Source organism: Canis lupus, chromosome 22 (genome assembly GCF_011100685.1).
Source record: "Canis lupus familiaris isolate Mischka breed German Shepherd chromosome 22, alternate assembly UU_Cfam_GSD_1.0, whole genome shotgun sequence".
NCBI classification, from domain to species: domain Eukaryota; kingdom Metazoa; phylum Chordata; class Mammalia; order Carnivora; family Canidae; genus Canis; species Canis lupus.
Window position 1 is genome coordinate 31,215,340 of NC_049243.1, and position 26,350 is coordinate 31,241,689.

Here is a 26,350-nt window from a genome sequence, read left to right on the forward strand (position 1 = left end):
TGAGATTCTATCCCTTTTCCTCTGCCCTTCTCCCAACCTGCACATGCTCTCTCTTGCTTGTTCTCTCTCTAAAATAAATAATCTTTTTTTTTAAAAGAAAACTGTTACATTTACTTTATTTATTTTTTTTTTTTTTTAGATCAGTTAATTTATTTGGTCATTTATTTTTTTTTTTTTAATTTTTAATTTTTTTTTTAATTGGTGTTCAATTTACTAACATACAGAATAACACCCAGTGCCCGTCACCCATTCACTCCCACCCCCCGCCCTCCTCCCCTTCCACCACCCCTAGTTCGTTTCCCAGAGTTAGCAGTCTTTACGTTCTGTCTCCCTTTCTGATATTTCCCACACATTTCTTCCCCCTTCCCTTATATTCCCTTTCACTATTATTTATATTCCCCAAATGAATGAGAACATATAATGTTTGTCCTTCTCCGACTGACTTACTTCACTCAGCATAATACCCTCCAGTTCCATCCACGTTGAAGCAAATGGTGGGTATTTGTCATTTCTAATAGCTGAGTAATATTCCATTGTATACATAAACCACATCTTCTTTATCCATTCATCTTTCGTTGGACACCGAGGCTCCTTCCACAGTTTGGCTTTAAAAATAAAAAAAATAAAGAGTTTGTAATAGCTTGGCCTCAATCCACAGGTCAGGCTCTTTGACCATTATGTCTTTTGAGAACATGAAGAATAAAATATTAGAGAAAAAAGGACCTTAAGATGGCATAGTCTAATTCCATTCCTTGTGGTGAGAAAACTTGGTGCAGAGAAGTGAAAGAACATGATCACAAACCGTATTAAAATCAGAATTAGGAATTGAATCCAGATCTCCTTTGTACACTGATACTGGTCTCTAGTGCTATAATGCATACTAATAAAAGTAACCTCAAGATTATAACTTTGTATAAACTGTCAAGACAACTCAGTTCTAAATAGCAAGAATGTTTATTATTGTATTAAAAAGTATTTCATTAAAATGATTTAGTCACAACAGAGTAATGCCTGGGACCTTACTATTAGAATATTTAGCGTATCTCATCAGCATTTTGCATGAAAAGAGCCACTTATATTAAAATTTTCTAAAGACTTCTGAGGCTTTAGGTACTGCTAATATCTTAGTCCCGTGGTGAGAAATATGCTGTTGCCACAAGAGATTGAGTTACTCTCTCTCCTCTCTCTCTTTTGCTTTGCTGTCCTCCCTGCTCCAATGTTGTGAAGGAACCAAGGCCTTGGAGGTCTTACTAAAATTAATCAAAGGACTGACAAAAATGAGAAAGGATATCTTGCTGAGGCTCTCTTTTTTCAAGTTGATTTTTCATACCTCATTAGAAATGGGAGTATTATACCTTCCTTGGTCACAGATGAACTGTTGCACTTTATAGGCCTCTCAGAGAGTAAGCAAAGGAATATGAGGAATGCTGTTTCCGTAGGACCACATGTTTGTTACATTGAAGTGCAGGAAATCTGTTACATAATCCCTTATTCTGTATTTTCTTAAACAATTAAAACACAGCCAAGTTTTATATTTAAATTAAGAAATATGAAGGACAAATTGCAAAGTGAGAGGTATGCTGGGAAGTTCTTCTAAACTGATTTAAACCAAGTACTGCTGTGGAAATTAATAAGGCTATGTTGAGGATAATTAAATCCAAGTATTTCTGGCCATTTGGCCTGGAAACATCTGATATCCTTTCAGGGACATTCTTGTTTGTACAGATTTCAGAAAAAAACTGAATATAACCTAAGTGACACAAGATTTTCGTGTTTTTGTTTTTGTTTTTCTAAAGAAGCCAAGATCTCGAAACGATTATCAAAGTGAATGCTAGGAGAGATAAAACTAGGAGAGGGTGAGAACTGTTTTGATGTTTCTGCATCTTGTTTGTTTTCTCCCAAGTTCCACTGCGTGATCTTCTTAGTAATATTGAGGGAGTCACATCTTTGATTTTGCCTTCTGTCTTTTGTCTGATCCTTGTCACCCTGATTTTTACTTTGGAGGGTCTACAATGGATTTTATCTAAATTTACATTTGGCTAATATAAAATCCCAGAGATTAATTTAACTATATTATTGATAGGCAATTTTTATAATAAAATTAATATCTTTTTTTAAATTTTTTATTTATTTATGATAGTTACAGAGAGAGAGAGAGAGGCAGAGACACAGGCAGAGGGAGAAGCAGGCTCCATGCACTGGGAGCCCGACGTGGGATTCGATCCCGGGTCTCCAGGATCGCGCCCTGGGCCAAAGGCAGGCGCCAAACCGCTGCGCCACCCAGGGATCCCCAAATTAATATCTATATAATAATTTTCTCCAAAAGCTTTCAACTAATCATCAATAATATGGAATGTCTATTTATATATAACACTCTGAAAATACTTTGAAACTGATCTAAACTTTTTTTTAAGAGGTGAAGACCTTGATAATCTTATCAGAGCAAATCCCAAAGGAAGTGAAAATGCTACTCTGTAAGCATTATTAGTGTCTTTAAGTCTGATTTCTGTAAGTAACAATCAATAAGATAAAATGATTTGGCATTTTAACTTCATAACCATATTTTATTAGCATGGACTCAGACAATAACAGTGGGCCATATGACCTTCCTTTCTTGTTCCTTAAAAAAAATCACTTATTTTTTGAAGAACTGTCCTAGTATTTGATAGTCAGTTGCCTTTTATACCAGATTTTAGGCTTTAATTTGTTTAATGGATGATTTACAGAAATGAGTTTCTTTGTATCTAAAGAATGCATTGTCTTGACAACACTTTCAAGGTCCAAGTAACAAAGATAGCAGAAGTGAGGCTTGACTAAAACTCTTGTAAATCAGCTTCTCTTAAGATGAGGGTCTCAAAAAGTAGCTGAAGGGAGGGGCTGAACAGGTATATCCATTAAGAGTAAGGAAATTCCCCAACTTTTTCTCCTCCTCAGGGCTCTGTCAGTAGGGCATGCAGTCACGATACTTCTGCCAACCTCTACAGTATTAACTTTTTTGGGTTCAGGTTATTCCTTTTTGATATTACTCAGTGCATTTTAATGAGGGTGACATGTGTATCCCTGAGAAATGAATCAATTTTCCTACCATGTAAGCTATTTTTTTTCTTGCTCTTTGTAGTTTATCATAATCTAATTATATTTTTTAAAAACTTGGGTTAGGAAAAAAGTTTATATGAAGACATATATTCTTATCATTTAAAAATATTATTGTTATTGATATTGTTGTTATTATTTAAAAACCGAATAGGCAATTATATCTGATTTGTTGAGTAGAAATTTATATTCTCTCTGGATCTGGTATAGAACTTAATTTGACTCACATTACTTCTCTAATCATTATTCAGTTTATTAGTGTTTTACTTAATAACATTCATTAAAACTCAGTTCTTTATTCAAAGAAAACAAGACCTCGATGGATTTATTAAAGTGAATCCTGAAACAAATAAAAATATCAAGAGGTAAGATATTTAAAGCTTCCCCCTTCCCTTTGGCACTTATAAGCACATTGGAATCTTGAGTGCTTTTATTCAGGAGGGTAAATTAAAATTCAAATAAGTTCTCTTTTCCCCCAAACATATCACAATAAGTAATTTTATACAAGTGATACTCAGAAGTGATCTTTTGCATTTTATTTTTGGGTAACATTTACTATCAGGTAGATTTTGAGAAATTAAATGGGAATTTGAATGAGCTCCTCTATTGAGTTAAATTATTTCTTTCTGTGTGTGTGTGTGTGTGTGTATAAGTGTATATGTGTGTATGTGTAAGTAGTATGTGTTTATATAAATGTATTTGTGTATTATAAATAGTGTGTATGTATAAGAGTATATATGTATATTAATCAGGGTTCTCCAGAGAAACTGAAACAATAGGGCATGTATATATTTAGAAAGAGATTTATTATAAGGGATTGGCTTATGCTCTTACAAGAGCTAAGAAGTCCCAAGATTTGTAGTTTGCAAACTGGACACCAAGGAGAGCCAGTGATGCAATTCCTGTCCAAATCCAAATGCCTAAGGACCAGGAGGGCTGATGGTTTAACTTTCAACACCAGAAGGAGATGTCTTAGGTCAAGCAGTCAGGCAAACTCCCTTCTAACATACCCTTTTTGCTCTATTCCAATCCTCAGTGGATTGGTTGTGGCCCGTGTGTTAGGGAGGACCATATACTTTACTCAGTCTAGATTTAAATGTTAATCTCACCCTAAAACACCCTCACAGGCATATCCAGTATAATGTTTGACTAAATGTAGGCACTTTGTGACCCAGTCAACATATGAAATTAACCATCAAAAAAAATGTATGTATATACATAAGTGTACGTGTATGTATACACAGTATAAATATATATAAATGGATGCATGTGGATATGTTTGTGTGTGAATGTGTGCATGTGTAGTGTATTTGTGTGTAGCATATCTATGTCTACATAGTGTAGTGTATGTTTAAAGATGAAGAGTTTAACAAAGTGTAGTTCATTAAAAGAGTCCTACTACCCATGAACTGTCAAGTAAATCTGGAAAGCTTATGTTCTCCTGCTATTTATTTTTTAAAAAGCAGATGGGATATATTTGAAACTGAGCTTGTTGGTATGTTGCTGAAAAACAGGACACCAAATAACTCCATGTGGTTTCCTTTGAACTTCTTTCCATTCAGTTAACTCAGTTCATGATATTATTAGTTGATTCTAAAATGTGTCACTGATGCCTGCAGGCCCAGTCAGCAGAGCAAGGGCTCAGCTGAAAAGCTGCGGTGCACACTGTCAGGCTATCCTGTTCTCAGCAGCATGAAATGGTGGGAGGCCCAGAGACTCAGGGAGTTAGACACCTGTATTTGCACCCAATAAACTGAGAAGAAAGTGTTGATTTCCCTGGCTATCTGTGTAGTCCAGGAAGATAACTCAAGGTAGTGAATGTGAACGGGGAGTCCAAATTCTGTTCAAATTCTGACTTGGTCACTTGATAGCTGTGTCCTCAAGCTTCAATTTACTCATCCACAAAATAGAGATCATAACACTATCATCATGCCTGGCACATAGTAGATACAAGTAATTGTTAGCAATAGTAAAGATTCAGATGAATTATGTTCTCTTAGTGATTTAGATACTGTTTAAATATTTAATTTACTTTGACTCTCCAAGAAAAATCTGTTTTCTAATTTTTATTTAAAAGAGTATTTCAAATAACCACCTGTTATTTTTTATATGTTGGTGTGTGTCTGTGTGAATGTCTATGTTGCACATGTGTATACATGCAAATGTTTGTGTGTGTGTTTGCATGAGTGTATGTATATATGTCGATGTGCCTTTGTATGTATGCCAGTACACATGCATATGGGTGTGTGCATGTCTTTGCAATTGTCCTTGTGTGATTGCATAAAAGTGCACACATGCTTGTATGTGCATGAATATATGTATATCTGTATGCTTTTGCATGCATATTAATTCATATGTACATGGATGTCTATGTGTGTGCATTCGTGTCCATATGTTTGGGAGTATGCATTGTGTGTGTGTGTATTTGTGTGCATACTTCCTGAGAGCTTTTAGGGACCCTAATTGTCTTTTTCTTTCAGTACACATGATTAAGTTCTGTAGATCTTTTAAAAGTAAAACTAAATTCATGCTCCCTCTCTTATTAAAAAATTATAAGGTTTTTCCATTTCAAGTAGAATACAATTCTAACCTTCAGCAATGGTCTCTTACTTGTTCAATACAGTCCAGCCAAATTAATCTTTTTTCCTATTCCTGTCTCATTTCTGCCTTATGAGTTCTGCATATGCTATTCCCACTTTGGACTGCTTTACCCCACATTGTCATTTCTGACCATTGACTATAATTGTCACCACCCCCTCCTCCAACCCCAGCAACATAGGCATCAGGCACTCCTTCTTATTTTCTTCAGAGTATGTATTGTTATCTGGAATTGTGACATTCATTTATATGCTTGGTTGTATATTGCTTGCCTCTTCCCAAGTTAGAATGGAAGGCTCATGAGGCATAAGCCTATGTCTGTATTATTTACAGGTTTCCATAACTAATTGTAAATTGAAAGAATGAATGAGTACTGGGGACTTATATAGTATGAAGCTTTGATTCACCATTTAGCTCGAAATGTTATTTTAAATTATTACATTAATTAGCACAGTCTTCTTTATTGATTTTATTTACTTTGAGATTTAAACAAACTCCCACTTACATGTGCTCTATTTAATATGTTTAAAGAGATCAAGTTCTTGGCAAAATAATCAAAGTGAACTCCAGAATCAACACAAGTATTACAAAGGAGGCGTCACAATGCTTATTGTTGTGTTATTTTATTTTATTTTGTTTTAGTACTCAAATCTGGAAAACAGAATCCTGGGATTGTTTTTCTCAGACTCTGGCATTCAAATCTCACATATTTCATTTAGGCAAAAATCTAGGAGAGGTAAAAAACATCAACAAGGATATTCCGGGGCAGAATAGTTGCTTCTGTTGGGTCAATTGTTTCATTTTGCATGGAAAAGGTCCTCATTTTTTTATTGCTGCTTTTAGCCTGGGCATATACATTCTCAGACATCTGGATACAAGTAAAAACTTGAGTCAACATCTGGATGTTTCCAAATATCTGTATCTTTGATATTGTAGAGATGCAACCTCAGAGACTTTCTGATACAATCTTAGTAGGGCCACGGGGCATGGACAAACAGGGTGTACCTTCTGCAGATATCCTTTACCCATGTGGCATCCTCTGTAGATCAGAGGGGCATTGACTTGTGCTGTGAATATGGAAAACACATAGAAACAATAAGAAAAGCAAAATTCCACTAAGATCAGAAACAGAATATATTGAAGGGTAACAACAAAATACTGATGCTTTTAGTGACTACATGGAGTTTTTTATTATAGTAAATATAATATACATTTCAGAACTCTATAGATTTTAATCTTCCTATTGTTTGTTGACAACACAATTAGTCAAAATTTGTAGTTTTAACACATAGTTACAAGTACCAGACACAGACACCAGGTTGTATAACATGGACATTAATAAATTGGCTTATTAGTCTTAATCCAATTCTATGAATAGAAAACCTGCTAATGAATGTCAATTTTACAAAATATAGATTATCCAAAGTTGATTTTAAATTCCCACAGCATGTTGGAGGTTGACATTAAGAGGATGTACTTTCTGGAATGTTCCATGAGATGCATATATAGACTATTACAAAATGTTCAGTACACCTGGCAAAGGTTAAGAGCATAGCATTAAATGAATGATAATAGACATAGAGTTCCAATACAGTGTTTGTAACTGGCCTAAAAGCTCCAAGATTAAAATATTGTCTCATTGAGCCTCAGAGATGTATATATCCCTACATACTTCTGCATAGTCACCTTTAACAATCTTCCATTTTTTGGCATGATCTCAGTAAGTGTTTATCCTGTTTTTTCATTTGGTAGTAATCTATCATTAACCTTATCATTTTTCTTCAATGTTTTACAGGGGCCAGAGCCTTGACAATCTTATTCAAGTGACTCCTGAAGGAAACAGAAGTAACACAGGGTGAAGATTATGTCTTATCTTTCTTCTCCTCCTCTGTCTTCATTGATTTGTGGCACTCATCAGAAAAACTGTGTGGAAAAAAAATCTTTGGATTGGAACCAGAAAATCTGAAATCCATTACTTCCCAGCTGGGTGCCTTTGAGCAAGTTCCTTGGACACTGTGGGCTGAGGCTTCTTAAGTTATAAAATGATGATCCTTTATAACTGTTATACCTTTGTCACTTGATTGTTATAAGGATCAAGTGAAATAATGGATATAAAATCCCTTTAAAGCAAGAAGGCTCTATAAATGGAAATTATTAACAAAATATAGTTTAGTGACAGCTATAGTGTTCAATGGAATACTGTGGGGGGCAGGTGAAAAATTTTGGCAAATCATTACATAGTTCCTGATTTTTAAAAAAACTTAATATTGCCCTAATGTTATGATTTTATTTAGAGGGTAAATAGGAATCTGAGCCATATAGTGATGATTTGTATGGAGGTCAAAATTTGTACTTTTTAAAATTATGGACAAAGACTGGTATTTATTTTTCTCAAAACTTAATAGCAAAATTCATCTTGAGCATATATATCTTTTAAATAAATTCTTAGTTGATTTAATTGTATTTTTACTTATCATTTTGTTTTGTTTTGTTTTTCGTTTTTAAGTTCCAAAGACCTTGATAACCTCATCAAAGTGGTTCCACAAACAGGAAAAAGTGTGCAAGGGTAAGATTTGATATGCTTCTTGTTTTTTTGTTTCACACATACCCATGCTTAAAAATATAATTAAAATAACATTTTAGCAGACTGACACTGAACTCCAATAAAAGCCAGGTGACCTCCATGACATCATATCTAAAATATTGAAGATTTTGGTCAACTGATTCTTAGTATAATGGGGGTAACCTTTGGTTAATTAGATGCACAGTTGATTTCCAAGAATGACAAGACACTTTATTCATTGATTTCTTTATTTTTCTTAAGCAGAATATGGCACAGGAGTGGGGAAAAAGAATTGGATGATAGACCATAGATGTGGGTCTAGGCCTTGGCCCTGCCCTCACTAACGGTGCAAAATGAGATTGGCCACTTCTATTTGGGCTTCAGTTTCCTTGTCCTCTAATAAGGAACTTGGACCAGGTGCTGTCTTGTCATTTCAATGAAAATTCAATTTACTAAATGCCAATACAATGGTTGGTATCATGGAAAGAGCAAGTGCTCTTGAGTTAGAGCACTTTGGTTTCACTTAATCTTTGTATGTCTCAGTTTTTCCCTTTGAGAAAATGGGATGATAAAACTTCCTATATTGACTGATTAATGTGAGGATTCAATTATATAAATCATGTAAATCACTTGAACAGTGCCGGCACATCATGAATTTTCTAAAACCACTGGTTATTGTTTATTTCTATGCAGCAGTAGTTAGGTCCAAAAATATATATTCCATAGCACTGAAAAACTCCAGTCCTCTGAGATGATTTCTGTATTCCTAAATATTTTATAATAGAATATTTTATAAAAATGTTTCTTGGTTTTAATAAATATTTGCAACCATGTGTTGTAAATCAACCACTGATCTGATCATTTTTTCCATGTTTTAAAGGGGTCAAAGTCTTGACAGCCTCATCCAAGTAGCTCCTGAAACAAACAGAACTAACCAAAGGTGAGGTTCATGGAACTCTTTTATCTATTTTTTTTCTATTTAACTTAAAAAATGTAATTCATTTTTCTACCATTGAGACAGCCAGTGATGGACTCAAAATCAACAGCTTTGTGTCAGAAACCTAGTGTTCAAGGCCTTGCTCAGGGCTCCTGGGCCATGGGCTTTAATGGAAGATAAAGAATTCCTTAAAATATTTCTTACTAGTATGGGATTTGTATTCCCTGCTTGGGATTTCAACATAATTCTATTTCAGGATAATAGTTCAACATGATAGGATGCAGTAATTTACATGAAAGGAAATACACATGATAAGATTAGTTTACAAGTTAATTCTAAAGATTCCTTAAGTGATACAAACCTTTCTGGCCTTTTTTCTCTTCAAGATATATAACATTTTGTCCAGTAATACAGTATATCAAATTAGGCAACTTGTTTAGGCCTTTGGGGTTAGTGTTGGTATGAGAACCCATTGTGATAATAGAAATGTCTCTTTAGAGTTATAATTGCCTATCGGGATATTTAGAATAAAAGCAATTCATATAATCCAAAAGTCTTGCTTGCTCTGATTTAGCCTTGCATGAAATGCAATTCTGAAGTGGTTTAATTGATATCTGAGAGTAGCCTCAGTGCTACACATTCACATTATATATATTGCCCCATACCTTGGAATCAGGAAATAATTCTGTTTTTTTAAAGTTCCAGGTTTTTTTGTTTTGTTTGCTTGTTTTTGTTTTATTTTTTTGGAGGGTAGGGAAATGAGGCATACATAGAAATGATAAAAATTTTTTTTATTTTTCTCTTGTTCATTACAACCTCCCCAAATATCCTACATGCTAATTCAACAATAAAATATAATATGGAAAATAAAAAGCTTAAGAGCAATTTAAATGTGAAGTTGTCTTGAAAGAAACAAGAATAAAATTAAATTCTCATATATACATAATTGTGTAAGAAATGAATTCATAGCCACCTGCTTTTCCATAGGACTAAAAAGAATTCAAGTAATGATGAAGTTTTAAATTAGCAATTTCATAATTTAATATTACAGTTGAAAAAATGTACAAATTATTATTGATTTTAGTTTATGGTGAAAAGCATGGTGCAAATAGAAGGAATTACCGTGAACACAGAAAAAGGATGATAGTGGGAAGGAGCATGAGAATTAGGGTCCAGTTGCTATAATTCCAAATCTGATTCATCCTTGGTCACTTCTTGGTCACCCAAAGAGGGTCTTAACTTCCATGAAGCTCAATTTCTTATTTATAAGGGGAGGATGGTAGTCTCTACCTCAGTAAGCTAGTTATTTTGAGGATTTTTAAAGACTTTGTAAAGTAGAAACTTGATAAACTTGTTACTTTTTATCTAGCATCCCATTGTATGATTCACAGGTGTCAAAAGAAAAAATGTCAGTCATAAAATTTGCAGATTTCCAGCTGAATTTGAACTTTTATTTTGTCTTAGCAGGAAGGAAGGTCTAGATGAACTTATTAATATAAGCCCCAAAGCTGTCAAAAACATGGCTGGGTAAGAGAAAGATGTTATTTGTTTGTCCTGTTTTGGTTTTATCCTCTTTAAGAAATACAAATACAATATGAATACAAATGATTTACAGTCATTCCATGGGCAAAATGAATATAGGTCTGAAAAAGCTGTCACAATTTTTATATGTTCTTGGAAATAAATATCTATTTATTACTAGCAAGAAAGAACAATAGTTAGAGAAAATAATATGATGGTGACTTCACTTTTTTTGACCTCAAATAAAGCAATTGAAGAGAATGATTGGGGTAGGAACATAGCTACTCTATGTGCTATATTTTATTTTTTTCTTTGAAGTATTGATGTTAATACCTTTGTCTCTCAAAATGATGAAAATTTATTAATGACAGTTATTTTTTTAAAAGACATAGAACACTTCATTAGATTCATCATCAACAATACCATGTATTTCATTTTTGAAGAGTGTTCTCTGGTAGTCAGTGGAAATTTTAGGAGGTTTGTTGTTTCTCAGATGGTTTGATGCTCCCAGCAAAGGTATGGCTCTCTGGCTATATGAAGATTTTTATACTGTTACACACTACTCCATATGTGTGTGTATATATATATATTTACATATTTTGATATATTTATATGTATATATAATCTCTTAAGAATGTTCTCATGATTTCCCTATAGAGTTTAGTTGGTACATATAAAATTGCAAAAAATTAAAGATAAAGAAAGGACTCAGAGAACTCCCGTCCTGTTAGTAGGAACAATTTTGAAAACCCCTGTTCCAGTCAAACCTATTCCATTTTCAGAAGAGGAAACAGACTCACAAAGGTTAAGTGATCTGACCAGGGTCAGAGAGAAAACTGATAGAAGACTGGTACTAGCTCTCTGATCTGTTAGGCAGTGAATAATTACTGAACACCTACTGGGTTTGAAGCTTACAACTAGGTATCATTAGTTGCACATTAGGTATAATTATAGGCCATGGACGCCAAAAAGAGAATTCGGTAGACATACTCAATCTTATTAACAGCGGGCAATTATCATAGATTAAAGCTAATTATGTACTGGGGGCACAGAGATATTACTCCAAGAGAATAATAGGTTGTCAATTTAGTATATTACATTTTGGAACACTCATGTTCTGCTTGCTGAATATAGAATGCATTGTCAGTACATTGCATTTAAAAAAAGAGACATTGAATATCAAATTTAATAAACATGACAGGCAGTCAAGTTCATATTCATAGATTCCTAGGAGTACAAGATGTTAGATGGGCAGATTCTTAGAAATGATCCAATCTCCTCATTTTACAGATGAGAATACTAAGGCCAGGGGGAAAAAATCTCATAGTCTCTTGTGAGTTTTTCTAACTCCCAGAACAACTCCTGGTCTTGAAATCACAGCACACAAACTTCGATCTTAAAGCAAATGAAAGGTAATTAAGTACCTCCAGAAATAGTGGAGGCTTGTAAAGCTAGGATTGTTGCTTTTGTCATGCGACAGCCAGGAGGTGTCATTTACTGCTCTACAGGGTCACTTGAAATATTACTTCATAGGTGACAGTGGCACAAACGTGCAAATGCCTGCAAAACTTTACAGCTCTTAAACTACAGGGATGAAATAAGAACTAAAAACTGTAGTATATCTCTTCTCTACATCCTTAAAGCAAAACAAATGAAAGCAGTAACTGGAGGAGAAAGAATGTTGGGACCCTGGGTGGCTCAGTTGGTTAAGCATCTGCCTTTAAATGGTGTCATGATCCCAGAGTCCTGGGATCCAGCCTCACATAGGGTTCTCCGCTCAGCGAAGAGCCTACTTCTCCCTCTGCCCCTCCCCCTGCTCGTGCTCTCTTTATCTCTCAAATAAATAAAATTTAAAAAGAAAGAATGATACATTTTTCTTGGGTAAGCTTTAGATATAAAATTCCTGTGTTTGCAGGGATCCAGGACCTTAAAAAGTTCTATAAATTTGTTATATTCAATTCATTGAGATAAACTGCATGATGCTATCAATCAAGGTAATTCAGAACTGATACTGAGATCCTTGTTTTGTTAAAATACCGTGTTGTCTTTTTAGGAGTAATGGTAGAACATAGCATACATTTATATATTTTCTAAGCTAGGATTTCTCAAACGGTGGGTCAAAACCCATTAAAGGGTCTTGTCATTAATGCAGTGAGTGGCAATCAGCATTTTTGCCAATTAAATAAAATTAATTAAATAGAATGGAAAATATGAGTGTTCTTATGTAGTAAAGGTATTATTTGATGAAATCTGTGTGTTTGTCTGTCTGAAAAGAGAGTATTGGGCTGTGGTATAAAATGTTCCAGGCTGTTGGATAAATCAGATTTTCTGTGCTCAGAAGAGTGAAAATAGAAGTTCTTATGGTTGTGTTAGTAGCTTACTCTAATTTTGTTGGTACATGAATATTACATGTAGTTACACTAAGAAATATTGTGATTAATGTATATGTTAAAAGGCTGTGAACTTTGCATATATTATCTCCTCCACAAAGTTTTATTCTTTGTACTTTTTCTTCTACTATATGAAATTAACCTCACTTTATTTTATTGTAATTCTAGTGTAATTAGCATACAGTGTTATATTAGTTTAAGGTGTACAATAACCTCACTTTAGATGTTATTGTCTTTTAGGCATGGTTGAGCTTTATAACAGATTTTTGCAATCAATTCATGCAAGGAAATTATATTTTGAATAGCTCTCATATGTTAATCATTCCTGTAATAGTATTTGTAGACACCAATTGGTTATTCTTTTAAAGAGTTTATTTATTTATTCATGGGAGACAGACAGAGAGAGGCAGAGACATAGGCAGAGGGAGAAGCAGGCTCCCTGTGGGGAGCCCAATGCAGGATTCAGTCCCAGGACCCTGGGATCATGCCCTGAGCCAAAGGCAGATGTTTAACCACTGAGCCACCCAGGTGCCCCAACAATTGATTATCTTTAATTGTAAATACTATTATTGAAGATAATTCAAAACACTGAAAATTCAATTAGTGGCTTTCTGTCTACCATGGAGATCTGAGAACAATGATGGAAAGGAGAAACTGAGTAAAGCTAGGACCTAGGAAGCACATTCTATGGAAGTATTAGGGCTAAGGGAGGGAAATGCAGACCTTTTATTAGAACATTTTGGAGATGAAGCTCTAAATGGAGTTCTTAACCCTTTTTCAATCTTTCTGATGGGTAAAATGTCTCTTATTTTTATATAAGGAAAAAGGTCTGCTTTGGGGGTGGGGGGAGCCAGGCAGGTTGTTATCCAAGATGGTACTGAAAGCAGGTGTTCTCAGTCCTGCAATTTCTTGCCATGACAGGCTATCTTATTTCTTTGAATAAACATTAAAAAGGGATTTAAAAGGACACTGAGGGGATCCCTGGGTGGCTCAGCAGTTTAGTGCCTGCCTTTGACCGAGGGTGTGATCCTGGAGTGCCGGATCGGGTCCCGCAACAGGCTCCCTGCATGGAGCCTGCTTCTCCCTCTGCCTATGTCTCTGCCTCTCTCTCTCTCTCTCTCTCTCTCTCTCATGAATGAATAAGTAAAATCTTTTAAAAAATAACTAAAAGGATACTGAAAAATCATCACTTGCTAGTCCTTTAAACAAGGTATTACACAGAGGCAGTGAATGGCAGCAAACTATGTAGGAAAAAATATTGTTCATGACTGAGGAAAGAAACTGGTAGGGCTTCCAATAGGAAGCGGACAATCTTCAGAGTGTGTAAGTCATTTGACCATTAACAGCTGAGTTTCATTCAGTTTTTAGTCATTGGAAAGGAAATCACTACTTTGATGGATTGCTGGAATTCTCTATGCCAAGCCTTATGCTAAGTATAATCCCAGTTTTAGAGTTTATTAAAAAAAAATCCTCAGTTGGTGAATATAATCTTAAGAATAACAAGGACATTAAAATCAGCCTATGTCTTCATAATGTTAAAACACTTCAGAGTGCAAAGTTGTTAATCACCAGATGTTTGCTGTGAATGCCTGCCAGCGTGCCCTCGTAGATGTGTTCTGGTTATGAACGATGTAAAGTCAGAGCAGCTTCACTTCTAATCCAGCATAATTTGTCTCCGCTAAATTAGCTAGAAAGCTTATTTCAAGGCTGTTCTATGCCAAACCATCAGGTATCATACTAAATGATAAGATAGCTAATCCTTTCTTCTAATTCCAGCGACTTGAATCCACATTATCTCTAATACAAGCTGCTTTAATTTGTTTTGTTTTGTTTTGTTTTTACTAAAAGAAATCAAGATCTTGATAAGCTCATCAGAGTGAATCCTGAAACTCTCACCAGCAACCAGAGGTAATAGAACTATATTAGTTTTTGTGCTTTGGTCAGTAAGAATGTTTTGTTTTATTATTATTTCAAGCAGATTTATAACCTTAATGCTCTGCCAAAAGAACTTCATTAACCTGATCTCTTTTTATTTTTCTATTTAAAGAAACCAGGATCTGGATAACCTCATCAAAGTGAAACCTGCAGTGACCAGAAGCAGTCAGAGGTAATCAGATAAAAGCAATCACTTCATGTTTTCATCTGTCTATTGCCCCTGGGTGGAGTGGATTTATAATGTTGCTTTATCAACCTAACATAACCAAAAACCTATCACTAATCTGAATTTTTTTTTTCTTTTGAACAGTGAAGGCTTGGACAATCTCATTAAAGTGAAATCTTCAGCTCTCCAAGACACTGAGCGGTAAATGACTTGGCCTAACTATCTTGATGTGTTCTCAAGGTTCTAGTTAGGAGTTTTCTTTCCTTTTCTCTCAAAGAAGCCTTTTATTTTTCTTTAGTGTTCAAATGAAGACAGAATTAACTCATGTGTCTCCTGTCAGCAAGGAAACGTTGCACTCTTTTGGTTTTGCTGTTTCTGTTTGTGTGTTTTTATCACTGTGGTGCTGGGGTATTCAGGGTAGGGAGGCACAAAGGCACTTGAAGAGCCATCCCTATTGAGAGTAGCATTTATTGAGCACCTCTCACGTGACTGGCAATTTCTATACATTTTCTCCTTAAAATTACCCCATGAAAAATATATTCACACACCCTATTTTATAGAAGAGGAAACCATAGCTCAAGGCATTAAATGACCTTATTAAGAGAGAAAACATCCTAGATGTGAACTCAAGCCCTGCTGATGTCACCTCCTAGAAGAAACACAAAAAAATCTATGGCTAAAATGGTTCAGACTCTTTCCATCCTTAGTACTCTTCACAGTCTCTTCCCTTCTAAGTCTCCCTCCCACCCTGCAGCCAGAGGACTACAATTAGAAACATTTATTCTAGAAAATTATCACTAAAGTGGCAGGGAGGAGAGAAAATAGTTGTCTCCTGGAGACAGCAGACTTTAGGTGTTGGCCCTGCCACTGAGACTTGTATGGAAATATTTTTGTTAAATAAAACCATTTCTTCACAGTGGTTTTGGTTAGGACAGATTTTTCTTTTCATTGCTAACAGTTTTAGGAGGTTCTCTGCCATGTTGGAAGTGGTCAGGTTTACTAACCACACGCAGAATCAATAATAGTGGTTACTGTAGCCGACTCCTCTCTCTTAGCTGATTCTATGAGATGTACTTCTGTCTCTGTCTCTGTCTCTCTCTCTCTCTCACACACACACATGCGCACACACACACACACACACACACACACACACACACTTCCCCTTTTTCTCACTTTCTCTTCCTGCCCTCCCTCCCTCTGGCAAATGTGCTTTGTCGACAATGGTTACTTCCTCATAAGTGTTTTTTTTTTTTTTTTTGCCAGTTGTTTATTTGAAAACACTAATTTTATATAAAGGTAGTTTGTATTTCAGCAGCTTCTAAAACAATTTCCATAGAAAGAAGACACATTCCTTATGTGAGTGCTATTACTAACAAAAAGTAAATTTGAAAATAGTGGCCATCATGTTGCTTTCAGACGGCAGCTTGATCCATGAATCTAACCTAAGTAATATCTGACTGTTCTTTAGGAGTGACACCAGATGTAATGATAATCAACCAGGTTGTTCAAGAATTAGAGCAGAATACACAAACAGGAAGCGGTTTATTTGAAAACAGTGACTTAATTCAATTGGCTCAGCTACCTGTAACTAAAACATATCCACCCTGCCCCCTTAATTTTAACAGGGAAAAAGAGGGGGCATTTTATCGTGTCTCCCCAAGGAATAACAGCCATAGGCACTTTTACATCCCATTCAATATGATAGGAGCACCAATTATTTAATAGTAGAATAGTAGTGAATCAGAGTCCTTTTTATGTGACTTTGCTGACATTTCCAGTAGTTGTGCATTTGATTCACAGTTAGGGGTAGAATAAACTCTGGTCATCGATCAGAGTATAAGCAGGTGTCCCTGAGCTCCTTATAGTGACACAACAACCTGAACAAATGAAGATGTGCACAGAAATTTCACTTTATTCAGGGAGAAACCACATGGCTTTTAGCAGTGATAGCGTCACATTTTTGTGAACAAACATAAAAGGAAGATATTCAATTATCCGTAGTCTATAAACTGCTGTTTCCAAATGAAGATTGAAAAGCAGCAAGTGCTACTTAGGCATTTAAAGTTAGAAAAGGCATCCTTCATCTGAAGTAGAAAAACTGTTCTATTTGTATTATTATACACATAATAATTTAAGGGCTTCCTATTTGTTAATATCTATACCTCCAGGTTTTAGTATTCCTTTTTTTGTAAGTTACTTCAATTTATTAAATGTTTTCTTTTAGTTCTTCAAATGTACTCCAGTTGCTTTTTTTTTTTTTACTTGAACCTCATAAGCATTTCAAGCTTTTTTTTTTGTATATTTTTTTATTGGAGTTCAGTTTGCCAACATATAGCATAACACCCAATGCTCATCCTGTCAAGTGCCCCCCTCAGTGCCCGTCACCCAGTCACCCCCACCTCCCGCCCACCTCCCTTTCCACTACCCCTTGTTCGTTTCCCAGAGTTAGGTGTCTCTCATGTTCTGTCACCCTCACTGATATTTTAACTCATTTTCTCTCCTTTCCCCTTTATTCCCTTTCACTATTTTTTATATTCCCCAAATGAATGAGACCATATAATGTTTGTCCTTCTCCGATTGACTTACTTCACTCAGCATAATACCCTCCAGTTCCATCCACGTTGAAGCAAATGGTGGGTATTTGTCGTTTCTAATGGCTGAGGAATATTCCATTGTATACAAAGACTGCAGCTTCTTTATCCATTCATCTTTCGATGGACACCGAAGCTCCTTCCACAGTTTGGCTATTGTCGCTATAAACTTTGGGGTGCAGGTGTCCTGGCGTTTCACTCCTTCTGTATCTTTGTGGTAAATCCCCAGCAGCACAAATGCTGGGTTGTAGGGTAGTGCTATTTTTAACTCTTTGAGGAACCTGCACACAGTTTTCCGGAGTGGCTGTACCAGTTCACATTCCCACCAACAGTACAAGAGGGTTCCCTTTTCTCCGCATCCTCTCCAACATTTGTGGTTTCCTGCCTTGTTAATTTTCACCATTCTCACTGGTGTGAGGTGGTATCTCATTGTGGTTTTGATTTGTATTTCCCTAAGGGCAAGTGATGCAGAGCTTTTCTCATGTGCTTCTTGGCCATGTCTATGTCTTCTTCTGTGAGATTTCTGTTCATGTGTTTTGCCCATTTCATGATTGGTTTGTTTCTTTGCTGTTGAGTTTAATAAGTTCTTTATAGATCTTAGATACTAGCCCTTTATCTGACATGTCATTTGCAAATATCTTCTCCCATTCTGTAGGTTGTCTTTTAATTTTGTTGACTGTTTCTTTTGCTGTGCAGAAGCTTTTTATCTTGATGAAGTCCCAATAGTTCATTTTTGCTTTTGTTTCCCTTGCCTTCATAGATGTATCTTGCAAGAAGTTGCTGTGGCCAAGTTCAAAAAGGGTGTTGCCTGTGTTCTCCTCTAGAATTTTGATGGATTCTTGTCTCACATTTAGATCCTTCATCCATTTTGAGTTTATCTTTGTGTATGGTGTAAGAGAATGGTCTAGTTTCATTCTTCTGCACGTGGCTGTCCAATTTTCCCAGCACCATTTATTGAAGAGACTGTCCTTTTTCCAGTGGATAGTCTTTCCTGCTTTGTCGAATATTAGTTGGCCATAGAGTTGAGGGCCCACTTCTGGATTCTCTATTCTGTTCCATTGATCTATGTGTCTGTTTTTGTGCCAGTACCACACTGTCTTGATGATCACAGCTTTGTAGTACAACTTGAAATCTGGCATTGTGATGCCCCTGGCTCTGGTTTTCTTTTTCAATATTCCCCTGGCTATTTGGGGTCTTTTCTGATTCCACACAAATCTTAAGATTATTTGTTCCAACTCTCTGAAGAGAGTCCATGATATTTTGATAGGGATTGCATTAAATGTGTAAATTGCCTCCTCCTCAATTTCTTTCAGAAGTGTTCCATAGTTTTTAGGGTACAGATCCTTTACCTCTTTGGTTAGGTTTATTTCTAGAGATCTTATGCTTTTGGGTGCAATTATAAATGGGATTGACTTCTTAATTTCTCTTTCTTCAGTTTCATTGTTAATGTATAGAAATGCCACTGATTTCTGGACATTGATTTTGTATCCTGCCACACTGCCAGATTGCTGTATGAGTTCTAGCAATCTTGGGGTGGAGTCTTTTGGGCTTTCTATGTACAGTATCATGTCATCTGCAAAGAGGGAGAGTTTGACTTCTTCTTTGCCAATTTGAATGCATTTTATTTGTTTTTGTTGCCTGATTGCTGAGGCTGGGACTTCTAGTACTATGTTGAATAGCAGTGGTGAGAGTGGACATCCCTGTCGTATTCCTGATCTTAGAGGAAAGGCTCTCAGTGTCTCCCCATTGAGAATGATATTTGCTGTGGGCTTTTCATAGATGGCTTTTAAGATGCTGAGGAATGTTCCCTCTATCCCTACACTCTGAAGAGTTTTGATCAGGAATGAAAGCTGTATTTTGTCAAATGCTTTCTCTGCATCTATTGAGAAGATCATAGGGTTCTTGTTTTTTCTCTTGTTGATATGATCTATCACGTTGATTGCTTTATGAGTATTGAACCAGCCTTGTATCCTGGGGACAAATCCCCCATGGTCATGGTGAATAATCTTAATGTACTGTTAGATCCTATTGGCTAGTGTCTTGTTAAGAATTTTTGCATCTGTGTTCATCAGCGATATTGGTCTATAATTCTCCTTTTTGGTGGGGTCTTTGTCTGGTTTTGGAATTCAGGTGATGCTGGCCTCAGAATGAGTTTGGAAGTACTCCATCTCTTTCTATCTTTCCAAACAACTTTAATAGATTAGGTATAGTTTCTTCTTTAAACGTTTTAGAATTCCCCTGGGAAGCCATCTGGCCCTGGACTTTTGTGTCTTGGGAGGTTTTTTTTTTTTTTTTTTTTTTTTTTTTTTTTATTTGGGAGGTTTTTGATGACTGCTTCAATTTCCTCCCTGGTTATTGGCCTGTTCAGGTTTTCTATTTCTTCCTGATCCAGTTTTGGTAGTTTGTGGTTTTCCGGAAATGCGTCCATTTCTTCTAGATTGCCTAATTGATTGGCATATAGCTGCTCATAATATGTTTTTAAAATTGTTTTGTATTTCCTTGGTATTGGTTGTGATCTCTCCTTTTTTTTTTAAGATTTTATTCATGAGAGACACACACATAGAGAGAGGCAGAGATACAGGCAGAGGGAGAAGCAGGCTCTATGCAGGGAGCCTGATGCGGGACTCGATCCCAGGACTCTAGGATCACACCCTCGGTCAAAGGCAGTTGCTAAATTGCTGAGCCACCCAAGGATCCCCCAATCTTTACTTTTTCACTTGTGATTTTATTAATTTGAGTCTTTTCTCTTTTGTTTTTAATAAGGCTGGCTAATGGTTTATCTATCTTATTCTTTCAGAGAACCAACTCCTGGTTGTGTTGATCTGTTCCACAGTTCTGGTCTCTATTTCATTGAGTTCTGCTCGAATCTTTATTAACTCTCTTTTTATGCTTGGTGTAGGTTTTATTTGCTGTTGTTTCTCTAGTTCCTTTAGGTGCAAGGTTAGCTTGTGTATTTGAGGGGTTTTTTTTCAATTTTTTGAGGGATGCTTGTATTGCGATGTATTTCCCTCTTAGGACTGCTTTTGCTGTATCCCAAAGACTTTGAATGGTTGTATCTTCATCCTCATTAGTTTCCATGAATCTTTTTAATTCTTCTCTAATTTCCTGGTTGACCCTTTCATCTTTTAGCGGGATGCTCTTTAACCTCCATGTGTTTGGGTTTCTTCCAAATTTCTTCTTGTGATTGAGTTCAAGTTTCAAAGTATTATGGTCTGAAAATATGCAGGGGACAATCCCAGTCTTTTGGTATTGGTTGAGACCTGATTTGTGACCCAATATGTGGTCTATTTTGGAGAAAGTTCCATTGGCAATTGAGAAGAAAATTCAGTTGCATTTGGATATAAAGTTCTGTAAATATCTGTGAAATGCATCTGGTGCAATGTATCATTTAAAGCTGTTGTTTTGGGCAGCCGGGGTGGTTCAGCAGTTTAGTGCCGCCTTCAGCCCAGGGCCTGATACTGGAGACCCAGGATCAAGTCCCATGTTGGGCTCCCTGCATGGAACGTGATTCTCCCACTGCCTGTGTCTCTGCCTCTCTCTCTCTTTGTGTGTCTCCCATGAAATCTTAAAAAAAAACAAAACTATTGTTTCTTTGGAAATGTTGTGCTTAGAATATCTGTCATTTGCAGGATGTGCTGTGTTGAAGTCTCCCAGTATTAGTGTATTATTATCTAAGTATGTCTTAACTTTGGTTATTAATTGATTGATATACTTGGCAGCTCCCACATTAGGGGCATAAATATTCATGATTGTTAGGTCCTCTTGTTGAGTAGATCCTTTAAGTATATATAGTGTCCCTCTTCATCTCTTACTATAGTCTTTGGGATAAACTTTAATTTATCTGATATGAGGATTGCTACCCCTGCTTTCTTGATTTGAATGGAAAATTGTTCTCCAACCTTTCATTTTCAGGCTGTAGGTGTCCTTAGGTCTAAAATGAGTCTCTTTTAGATGACAAATAGATGGGTCTTGCTTTTTTATCCAGTCTGAAACCCTGCCTCTTTTGATGGGATCATTAAGCCCATTCACACTTAGTTACTATTGAAAGATATGAATTTAGTGTTATTGTAATACCTATTCAGTCCCTGTTTTTGTGGATTATTTCTTTGGGCGTCCTCTTTCTTTTACAGATTCCCCCTTAATATTTCTTGCAGAGCTGGTAGGGTGGTCATATATTCTTTCAGTTTCTGCCTATCTTGGAAACTCTTTGTCTCTCCTCCTATTCTGAATGAGAGCCTTGCTGAATAGAGTATTCTTGGTTGCATGTTCTTCTCATTTAAGATCCTGAATATATCCTGCCAGCCCTTTCTGGCCTGCCAGGTCTCTCTGGAGAGGTCTGCTGTTAATCTAATATTTCTTCCCATGTAACTTAGGGATCTCTTGTCTCTTGCTGCTTTAAGGATCTTCTCTTCATCTTTGGAATTTGCAAGTTTCACTATTAAATGTTGAGGTGTTGGGATCCCTGGGTGGCGCAGCGGTTTGGCGCCTGCCTTTGGCCCAGGGCGCGATCCTGGAGACCCGGGATCGAATCCCACATCGGGATCCCGGTGCATGGAGCCTGCTTCTCCCTCTGCCTGTGTCTCTGCCTCTCTCTCTCTCTCTCTCTCTCTGTGTGTGTGACTATCATAAATAAATAAAAAAAAAATTTAAATGTTGAGGTGTTGAATGGTTTTTACTGATTTTGTGGGGGGACCTCTCTATCTCCTGGATCTGAATGCCTGTTTTTCTCCCCAAATTAGGAAAGTTCTCAGCTATGATTTGTTCAAATATGCTTTCTGGTCCTCTGTCCCTCTCAGCACCCTTGGGAACCCCCATTAAACATAAATTTTTCCTTCTGAGGCTGTCATTTATTTCCCTTAACTTTTCCTCATGGTCTTTTAACTGTTTTTCTTCTTTTTCCTCAGTTTCCTTCCTTGCCATCAACTTGTCTTCTATGTCACTCACTCTTTCTTCTACCTCATTGACCCTCGTCGTTAGGACCTCCAGTTTGGATTGCATCTCATTTAATTGATTTTTAATTTCAGCCTGATTAGATCTAAATTCTGCAGTCATGAAGTCTCTTGAATCCTTTATGCTTTTTTCCCAGTAGCTTTATAATTGTGCTTCTGAATTGGCTTTCTGACATCGAACTGTAATCCAAATTCTGTAATTCTGTGGCAGAGAGTACTGTTTCTGATTCTTTCTTTTGTGGTGAGTTCTTTCCAGTCATTTTGCTCAGTGCAGAGTGGCTAAAAACGAGTTGTACTTATTAGAAACGCAAACTCTTCTCTCTGTAGCATTCCAGCTGCTCTCTCTTTAAATCTCAGGTTGAATTTTTAGGTTTTCCGGATGATTTGAAAGTTATCTAGGTAAGTTGGTGGGGACAGGTGACTTGGGAACCCTGCTCCTCCACCATCTTGCCCTGCCTCCAGGGCTTAGTATTCCAACAGAGAAGTTCTTCCTAACTTCTTGATACAGATTTCTCATATTTCTGCTCAAGAAAGAAAGCTGTGGGGTGGGGGTGGTAATCTTGAACCTTCCAGTTCTTCATTCTTCACATAATCAGTAGGTCACTTTGGATGCTTCTATCTCAGGAACTAAGACACTTCATCTTTCCTGATACTACCATAACCGGATTACAGTTCAGTCTCCTAAATGGTCCTTTTGCTGCCAGTCTTGCCTTCTGCTCTTCAATCCACTGGCCACACTGTGGAGTGATCTTCCTAAAACACAAATCTGATCACCTCATTCTGATTAAATTTTCCAGTGGTTTCCCATCACCAATGGACAATGGCCATACTCTAACCTGGTTTCCAAAGCCTACTTTATCCTTCCTCCAAAGGCTTTCCAACCCTTACCCCCATCATGCTCCCCACACAAACAAATTCCACCCATCTTTCATCTGTATTGCATTGATAACTTCTACTTATTCCTTAGGTCTCAAAATAGGTGTCTCTTACTTAGCTCTGAGAGGCCCCCTGGACCCACCCCATCCATGTCAGTGCTTCTTCTAGATAAACTCTCTAACCTTCCTGTCCCATAGCATTTGTCTTCTAGAGGGAATTATTATTATTATTATTATTTTTATTTATTCATGAGACACACACAGAGAGAGAGAGAGAGAGAGAGAAAGAGAGAGAGGCAGAGACACAGGCAGAGGGAGAAGCAGACTCCATGCAAGGAGCCCAACACAGGACTCGATCCCAGGTTTCCAGGATCACGCCCTGGGCCAAAGGCAGGCACTAAACCACTGAACCACCCAGGGATCCCCAGGAATTATTATTTAATCATCTCTCCCCAACTATAATATTTTTGAGGGTAAGGATTGGGTCTCTCTTATTCAATTCTTTATTTACAATGCAAAGCACAATGCCTGGAACATATTAGGTTCTTAAGAAATACTTTGTGAATTAAAGGTTAAAATCCCCAACTAATCACAGATCTTTTATCATCCAGCTATGTAAAGCTTATTGCTTTCTAGTTCCAACATTCTGATCTCTCCATGAGTGAAACCAGACTGAAGAAATCTGATATGTTACGATAGGTCTGCTTGCTTAAGCCAATGACTATCTCTTGCTCATGACATAATCTCAATCAACCGTGGTGAATTAGAGCCACTAAAATTATTGGTTACATCTTATATTTAAAATACCTAAATTGTCCAATTTCTCTACAGATCAATTAATTTCTTTAATATAAAATATTTAAGACTCTTTCATTGAAAAGAACTATGAAGATATATACATCTGGGCCCATTTTGCCATGTCAACAGAGCTGAAGAATTATATGTTATCTCACTGTATTCTAGAGTCCTTTCAGAGAGACAAATATTACTTTTGAACTAAAGCTTAATGCCTAAGATATAGTTCTTGGCACAAAAGGAGTGCCATAGTAAATTTTTTATATGGAGGCTCTTACTTTTGCAAATATGTTTGATACTCTACAAAAGCAATTTAAGTAAGCTGTAGAGAGAGAAACATATTGCAGCTTTTAATAAATACCTCCCACACCCTCATGAAAGAAGAAGAGCAGTGGTGAGTGAGCTGTTAACTTTCTCTCATGCAGAATTTATCTTGAGAAAAGTTGTATAATAGCAGACATAGTAATACCTATTTTTTTCTTAATCTTCTCTGTAAGGGAGTGTTATATGCCTTAATGGGACAGTAGAAAATAAATTACACTACTATAGCAAGGATAAATGCTAACATTCAAAATTTGTGCTGTGACTCTACACAACAGATGACTCATTCCCCCTCCCCCCAAATTTTGAAATCTACATTTAAAAAATCATTTTTATTTGCAAAGGTTACAAAATTTCTTTTTTCATTTCTCGCTGTGTCCACAGAGAACTGGTGACTTTACTTGGAGCTAATTCCAAATTCTCATAAATATTTAGTCATAAAGTCTTCCTTTCACTGCAACTGCCATGGAATCAAGCTTTTGCCCCACCCTTCTGCACATAGCTGGGCTTCTATAAAAATCGACTTGTCACACTTTGACTCACAGTGTTTCATTTTCCTCCACAGTGTAAAAGACACCATGCAATAGATGTGTTCTTAATTAAAGAGTGAAAATTTATTTTTATATACTTTGTCTTAGAAAGTTTATGGGCAATCTGAAGTTCTTTTATTGGATCTTCAGATCTAGCTGGTGACATCAATCAAGGTAAACAACCAAAGCAAATAATTTTGTGATTTTCATAGTCTGGAACTTTTCATTTTGCTTTAAATATTAGTATAGATTATTCAGAGTAAAATATCATAATACACTCCATCAAACTTGATATGTGATGCTATTTAATAGAAACACCAAAAATTTTATGAAACCACTAATAATATGGCTTATTCGATGATTCATAATTACATCACTTTCAGAATATGCTTCTTTGAAGGCATGCATAGGTTCCAATTTTGAGTTACCTATTTGTAGTTAGTAAATTTGTTAGATTCTGGCTTCTTAATCTTCAGGTCCAAACTCATTTCTGCTCTCCTTCATGATAGCTGGAATCCAAAAAGGCTTGGGTCCTGGGACAGGGGTAGGAGGATATGCAAAGATCCAGTGTCTGCAGCAGCCAGGAATGAACAGAAAGTACCAGCAGAAGTGAGGATGTCCAGGATCAGACCAAAAAACTAAATGTAATCTTGTTGTGAGGGTAAAAGGAGATCTTTATTAGTTTTCTAGTACTGCCATAACAAGTACCACAGAGTGATTGACTGAAAATAGAATTTATTTTCTCACAATTCTAGAGGCTAGAAGTCCAAGAATAAGATATCTGTAGGGTTGGCTCCTTCTGAAGATTAAGAAGAATCTACTCCAGGTTTCTCTCCTTGGGTTGTAGAAGATTGCCTTCACCCATATATCTTCATGTTGTCTTTCATCTATGTGTGTCTTAGTCCAAATTTCCTCTTCTTGTAAAGATACCAGTCAAATTGGATTAGGGCCCACACCAATGACCTCATTTGAACTTGACTACTTGTGTGAAGACCCTATCTCTAAATAAGGTCACATTTTGACCATTAACATTAGGACTTCAACATATGATTTTGGGGGGGACACAATTTGACCTGTAACAATGTC

General features: G+C 36.4%; 1 protein-coding gene across 26 annotated transcripts in view; it reads left to right on the top strand.

Moving 5' to 3' along the window:
- SCEL (sciellin) overlaps positions 1-26,350 on the top strand; it is a 301,081-nt gene that overhangs the window by 254,249 nt on the left and 20,482 nt on the right. For 23 of the 26 annotated variants that reach the window (XM_038569806.1, XM_038569829.1, XM_038569807.1 and 20 more), the window contains 9 exons: positions 2,415-2,474; positions 3,399-3,458; positions 7,487-7,546; positions 8,198-8,257; positions 9,135-9,194; positions 10,656-10,718; positions 14,951-15,010; positions 15,150-15,209; positions 15,348-15,404. In XM_038569806.1, the coding sequence (XP_038425734.1) occupies positions 2,415-2,474; positions 3,399-3,458; positions 7,487-7,546; positions 8,198-8,257; positions 9,135-9,194; positions 10,656-10,718; positions 14,951-15,010; positions 15,150-15,209; positions 15,348-15,404 (540 nt within the window). The remainder of the gene's footprint in view (positions 1-2,414; positions 2,475-3,398; positions 3,459-7,486; positions 7,547-8,197; positions 8,258-9,134; positions 9,195-10,655; positions 10,719-14,950; positions 15,011-15,149; positions 15,210-15,347; positions 15,405-26,350) is intronic. The other 3 variants (XM_038569823.1, XM_038569826.1, XM_038569831.1) reach the window with 3 other exon arrangements.